This window comes from Oryzias melastigma, linkage group LG20 (assembly GCF_002922805.2).
Source record: "Oryzias melastigma strain HK-1 linkage group LG20, ASM292280v2, whole genome shotgun sequence".
NCBI classification, from domain to species: Eukaryota; Metazoa; Chordata; class Actinopteri; order Beloniformes; family Adrianichthyidae; genus Oryzias; species Oryzias melastigma.
This window is the reverse complement of record NC_050531.1, coordinates 9,212,528-9,219,193: the sequence shown is the minus strand read 5'-3', so window position 1 is coordinate 9,219,193 and position 6,666 is coordinate 9,212,528. Positions and strand designations below refer to the sequence as shown.

General features: G+C 33.7%; 2 protein-coding genes across 2 annotated transcripts in view; one reads left to right on the top strand and one right to left on the bottom strand.

The window, feature by feature from the left end:
• The window catches only part of si:ch211-161h7.8 (thiosulfate:glutathione sulfurtransferase), a 1,745-nt gene extending 1,086 nt beyond the window's left edge, over positions 1-659 (bottom strand). Inside the window, exons 1-2 of the mRNA XM_024280167.2 lie at positions 408-659; positions 20-148 (exon numbers count right to left, since the gene is read on the bottom strand). Of these exons, the coding sequence (XP_024135935.1) occupies positions 20-148; positions 408-579 (301 nt within the window). The 5' untranslated portion in view covers positions 580-659. The remainder of the gene's footprint in view (positions 1-19; positions 149-407) is intronic.
• Positions 660-5,461: 4,802 nt separating this feature from the next.
• On the top strand, positions 5,462-6,666 carry LOC112151042 (cystatin-B). Its single transcript, XM_024279651.1, has 3 exons — positions 5,462-5,698; positions 5,799-5,900; positions 6,396-6,666. Exons 1-3 carry the CDS (start codon positions 5,630-5,632, stop codon positions 6,522-6,524), a joined length of 300 nt encoding a protein of 99 aa, XP_024135419.1. The 5' UTR covers positions 5,462-5,629; the 3' UTR covers positions 6,525-6,666.

Genomic DNA, 6,666 nt, shown 5'->3' with positions numbered 1-6,666 from the left:
CATGTTTGTTTGAGCTTACATGGGAGGTTGACAGCCTGAGGTATGCGTCCTTCCTGGTGTTCATCTGGGTCTCTGACGTCGAAAAGTTGAATGTCACGGTTAGTCAGCATCGTCTTCAGCTGGGAGTGGGTCACCACGGAGGCTTCATCTGGAGGAGGGAGAACATTTATTTATTTATTTAAATATCATGAAGGCACATTTTATTAGCAAAATACTATAAATAATGATAAAGGGAACTATTCTCAATAATATCTAAACTTTAGCACCGATTTACTGATAATTTTGCAAATTCCTGCAGCGAACTTTAATCAAACAATTATTCGAGTTTATGAGGAAATTATCTGGATTAACATAAAGTAAAACTAAAAGCATGACAACAATAATGAAAACTCTTCAACTTCTCTCACCGTTCTCCTTCTCTCCGCCGCAGGTCGGAGTGGAGGCTGTGAAAGTCCGTGCGAAGGAGGCAAAGGTCGGGATCGACCGAAGGTTAGCTTGCGTCACGACCTGGCAGAGGCCTCTGGACACCACCGCCGACAGCATGGCAGCGACGAGAGCTGCGCTCTGAAATGAAAACATCACGCAAACTGCACGTTCCACTACACTGTACAGCCGCGCACGTCTCCTGTGACGTAGTGTACGTAGACCTCCAACTTCTTCTTCTCGATGTTTTTTATATCTCCTTCAGGGAGTCGTTGCTGCCCCCATCTGGACATTTTATATATTGCTAACACAGGTGGTTCTTTTAGGCTTACTCCAATAAAATCATGTTTTGGGTGTTCTTGTGGCATTTTTCTCACGATGGAGGACATTTATTAGGAAAAAATAGGTTAAATTTGCATTTATGAGTAATTTTTCATCCAACTCATTGTGAATCAGGAGCAGACGAGAAAATACAAATGGAGAAGCTTGTAGGTGTGACTTAGACCTGACAAAACAAAAGCTCCCAGCTCCACTCCAATCTGATGGATCTAACAAATAGATCCATATAGGTCTTTGTTTTCTTCTTACGAGCTCCAAACTGTACAACCAGATAACTCCACTATTTTTGGTTCACTAGTAATGTTAAAAAACAAAGGGATGATGGAAAGTTAGGGCAGGCTTACTCAATGCCAACAGTTCTGCCCACAACTTAGAAACAAGATTCGAATTATATACTGCCACTCTGCAGGAACTATGCCCCCAAAACACAACACAGATTTTTACATTTTTTGGGGTTTTTTTTTTTTTTTTTTTTTTGGCTAAATCGTCATAATCATAATGAAAAGACCACTGCGAACACTTTTAGAAAAGATGATCTGAGTGGGACTTTAAACTGAAGATGCTTCATCGAACTTAAACTGGTTCCTCTGTGTTTTATAGCCTTAAAAATAACTTTACAGCAATAAATTAATATTTAATTAGAAAAAAGGCATTTTACCTTAAACCTCAAAACTCACTAATACCTCTGCTTATTTGAAAACCAAGGAACAGAGATAGGGAGAGCGGTCATAAAATTTTTAAAGAAAGAACTGTTTTTCCTTAAATTGCCATCGCTGAATTAAAAGTAAGCAGGAGTCAACTATTTACTTGACAATGAAAAATAAGTTAAAAAGTATGCACAAATGGTGAAAATGTGTTTAATATAGCTAAATTTGCTTGCGTGTTTTTAAATCTTCTGAAGTAAAAGACATTTTAAAAAAATTTTAATCTTGTTTTATCATTTAGAATCACTTTATCTCGTGTTTTATCCTCATTTATCTAGGCAGGATCTGTGTATATATATATATATATATATATATATATATATATATATATATATACACATAAAGAAGGACAAGTTAATGATGAGCATAGGAAATTAAGACATGACTTGTTCAAAATTTTGGATCAAAATCAACTGCATTTACCTAAAACAGGAACAGAATTGAACAGGAAGAGAAGAAAAAAACAGAATCTGGTGAAAATCGGAAGCTAATAAATAAGGTGTGGCTGTCAGCAACAATAGTCCAAAAACGACTGTAAAAGCTTAGTAGAATCCATGAGGGAAAACAACAAAGAAACCAAACCAGGATTTCCAAGTTTTGTCTGCAAAACCTTCAGTGAGTTAAAATGGTGCAGCCACAAAGTAACTAATAGCAGTTACTCTTTTGAGAAACCCGAAAAACAAGTTCTAGAAGTATGTAAATGAAGAGTTTTTACATGAATAAAACAATATACTGTATGAACAAGTACAAGTTTGCTGCTCTGATGAAACAGAACTGTTATTTTTTAGGGAGGGTATGTCTGTTGTAATACCTACTGTACATTGCTGAAAATTAGTAAGATATTACAATAAATAAATGTAATAAGTAATTCCCAACATGGCCTGGTTCTTTCCTAACTGTGTATGACTCAAATATTCCCAAATTATATGAACATGTATTTGTTTTTCTATTTGCAAAATGACCTGTCATATGAACTTTTACACGTATTGGTACATAACTTTCTTTGAGCCTTGTAAATGTCTGAGGTGTTTTTTTTTGCAGAATGTTTTTTACTTTAAGTCTCAAATTGATAATTCAAATTTAAGTTATTTAATGAAGAATAAATTGTTTTTGGGAGGGAACTGTTTTTGAGAGTGATCTGGAGGAAGGAAGGCAATAAAAAGTCAATGTAAACACATTTTTTGAGGTTGTGCATTGAAATCTTGTTCGCGTTCACACATTGCTACACAAGTTTTTAAGAGCATTTTCAGGCTTATTGTACAAAACGCTCAGCCATTGAATGCGCAGAATTATATGAAACAGAATCTTGCATATATCGGAATAAAAAGAAAAATCCTTGAATTAGATTTGCAATGCTTCAGCATTTCTTTTCAATTAAAATAGAAAAAGCCCCTCCCTGTTTGTCCAGTGTGAACACTATGGGATAAATGTGCGTTCAAGACTAGCTCGTTCTTCATCAAGCGTCACACGTCTGTAGTTTTTGACATTTTTTTTTGTTCTTTCCGGTTAATATCCTTTGATGTTTTATGCTTGTGTATCCACTGAATGCATTTCATGACGCATTTCTTATTATTTTTTAATTAAGAGCAGGTTGAATCCTTATTAATGAACTGGTGCAGCCACAAAATGTATATTTTCTTTTTTTTTCCTCATATAAGTTTATATTAAGAACAAGATGTATTGTACATTAATGCAGAGTATCCACTTTTTTTTTACGTTTTTTGAATATGGACATAAAAAGAAACAATTCCCGCTTTTTAAGGAAAACAAGCACACAGAAAATGTTACTGAAAAATATAAAACAAAATAAAAGACAAAAAAAATATTTTCAAGATTTTTTTTATTTGCTGATTATTTTTTAAAGCTTTATCTTAAAAGGCACATGCTTTCTCTTGTCCCCTTTAGAGCTGGTGAGTGAATGACATCTGAGTCTGACAGCACAGCGTTGGCTGCTGAGTCATGCAGAACTCCTCTGCAATGCATTCCTGCCTGGATTGTGACACTCCTACGCCTCAGCAGTGCAGCATCAGCTCTTTAATTTGGCCTCAATAGACAAATTGGTTCCTTTCTGCTCTCTCTGTTAGGCTGGGATATACTGTGCAGTATATGTATCATGAATATAAACAAATACTTTCATATATAACAGTTTTTTTTTATTTATTTTCTGATTTTGCTGCTATAATTATCTGAAAACAAATTCAATTTCAAATAATATTAACTTCTCATGAAACAATCTTGAAAGTTGATTAAGGCAGAACAAAAGATCATCCTCCAAATGCCACAAAGTAAACCATTTTTTTTTTATTTTGAAATACTTTAAGATACAACCAATGAGATATTCCTTTCATCTTTAATTTACATAATATAGATTTTCACAAAAAAACACAAAAAAAAACCTTCATATTCACATAATATGATGCCTCAGAAGGCCTCACTCATTTTATGAAATGGAACTAAAAACTACTTTAAATGCTTAAGTGAATTAAAGATTTGCATGCAAGAAATGATATACACCGTGACTCTGGTTTATGGCTTCAAGCCATATTTCATATACAGAACTTTGATGAATTTGAACAGCTTTCAGGAAGAGGGGGAAACCAGCTACATCAACTTGCCTGCAGGTCTGAAATTTTTTCCGCAACCCTTTGAAGCCGTATAAAGAGTATAAAACATGGAAATCAGAGGGACAAAATCGGTTTTACACAACCAGAGTATGTCAGTAAATTCAAAACATTCATATGCTATGTTTATTGATATATTCTCTAATACTCAATGCGATCTGTAATATGTTTTATCAAAAACTTGGTACGAGTGTTTTTTTTAATTACCCCATCCACTCTAAATGCATACTTTAAGCATTTTTCTTATTTCTGACATTGAATTTTTTTGCAAAAATTTACTGCAAATTCTGTGACTCGTGCTGAGTATGTACTGTATTTTTTTACATTTTTAAAAAATAATTTCACAACCATTTATAAAATAATTTGACCAATACAATTTTTATCTACTTGCATTTTCAAGCTGTGTTGCAAAGAAACTATTGTTTGGGTTGAGTTTAATAGCAGTACTTTCATGCATCAAGAGGAACTAGTTTTTTAAAACAAAAACGTATGCAAATGAGCATAAATCTAGGTCAGGTGGTCATGCAAAAAAGTATTACTTTTGTATTGGAATCGATTGAGGATTAGGGCATCTGTCACAGAAATATTTTTTTCCTTCCCTCAACATTTTTGTGCTTATTAATTGAAGCTTCTTGTGAACCCTGTACTCATAATGTTTCAAAATCAATAAAATAAAATTCTAAAATCTGTGTTAAGTGTCTTCCAGCTGAGATGCATGTCAAAATAAGCAATATGCAGAAGAGGAGCACTTTTCTCTTGAAGAAGAGATTTCACAAGCTCTTGTAAATAGATCTTTATTTTTCATTGTTTTTATCCAGTTCAGAATATACATTCATTTTAAATATAGTGGCATTTCTGCTTCAATCATTCCTCCCAATAGTTTTAAAAAACACATCTATGTTGATCTGTTTTGTTGCATGTGACCAGCATTTCAACAAACTACAATTGGATAAAGTAAAGTATTAATATACTTTTTTTAAACTACATATTTTTTCATGTTTTCTTTTTTAAAGTGATTTTCCATTTTTATCTTTTTTTTCTAAGCTTTTTGTTATTTTTCTGATTTTCAGTAAACATCACCAACCGCAAAGGACACTGGGATATTCAGAGCTATATTGTAAACAGGGCGGGGAAGGAAGAGTTTGTGTAGTTTATTAGTCATCTTGTGGCATTCTTTTGGTATGACACATTGAACTCCTTTTTGAGCCTCACCTCAGAATATACGATCTTTGCAGCTGCGGGAGAGAATACATAGTAACGGACATTAAAATGTTAATTTTACCATTCATACTTTTTGAAATTAATTTTAAAAGTTTTAATATAATACTAAAATACTTTCGCATAAAAAAACAAATCTTGTTTCCTTTAATATCCTGTTAGGAACGACGTTTTTAAAAACCTCTCCCCCCCTGCAGTAATGGTACAGCCCAGACCGAACATCACATGATCTCCTGGCTTAAATTGGACGCTTTGGGAAGCTATCTATGCATGCAGTTTTAGATAATTTCTCTGTTATTATTATTTAATAACATACCTGCAGCGATGCCGATGTGTGGAGGACTCACTGAGGTTAAAGAAGCTGACGCCAGCGTCCAGGAAATCTGCGACCAAGTAAGTAGAAATACAGGAAATAACTTCAAAATAAAACAAGAAGTCACGCGGCCCTTAGTTGTGTTCATTGAAATGTTTCTTTGATCGTACTCTGATTTAGATGAAAGCTCATGTGGAGCAAAAGGCAGGAGCAAACTTTGGTGTTTTCACTGCTAAGAGCTACAAGACGCAACTTGTGGCTGGAACCAACTATTTTATTAAGGTAAGAATTACTACTAACAACAGAAAACATACATTTTACTTATTAAACCAACTCATTTATCTTACAGTTACCTGGTTAGATATTTAGATAAGAGTGGATTTGCCATTTTTTTGATGATCATTTATCATACAGTTATTCATATTTCTTATGTTTATGGGCATGCAAGCTCCAGAAAACGTTTTGAAATAAATAGGCCCAACTAGTTGTTTAAACATATAAACACACAAATAAAATGTATTGCTATCTTAACCAATAAAAATAAGGAAATAAATGTGAAATTAATATTTTTCATTCTATTTTTGGTTTAATCTATATTTAATAAATTCATTGATATTTACTGTTTTCTTTTTAAGCAACCTACCAGTTTAAAAATAAAAAAATAAAGCTCGCCCTGTGCTATTAATGGATGCAAAGTTGTACCAAACTATAAAGGGATTTTTCTGTAACTAATTTTTATTTGAAAATATGTAATGTACAACTTGCTTTTCTGTGTAGGTCCATGTGGGAGGAGATGATTATATTCACATTCGGATTTATCAAAAACTCCCCTGCCATGGCGGAGAACTCGAGCTGACTGAGATTCAACACCCCAAGACCCATGGCGAACCCATCGAGTACTTCTAAAGAGACCTCACATTGATTAAAAACATCAGTGCCTACAACCTTTAAAATCCCCATCACTCCTGTAATCGTTTGCATAAACCCTGTAGTCGATTATTCTACACTTTTGTACAAGATGTGAAGAATAAAAGCAGATTTACTCTGA

Excerpts from the sequence above, each read along its gene's own strand:
- LOC112151042 (XM_024279651.1), top strand. The coding sequence starts at position 5,630 with ATGCCGATGTGTGGAGGACTCACTGAGGTTAAAGAAGCTGACGCCAGC. Across the intron at positions 5,699-5,798 it reads TCCAGGAAATCTGCGACCAA|ATGAAAGCTCATGTGGAGCA; the intron begins GTAAGTAGAAAT and ends ACTCTGATTTAG. Across the intron at positions 5,901-6,395 it reads GAACCAACTATTTTATTAAG|GTCCATGTGGGAGGAGATGA; the intron begins GTAAGAATTACT and ends TTTTCTGTGTAG.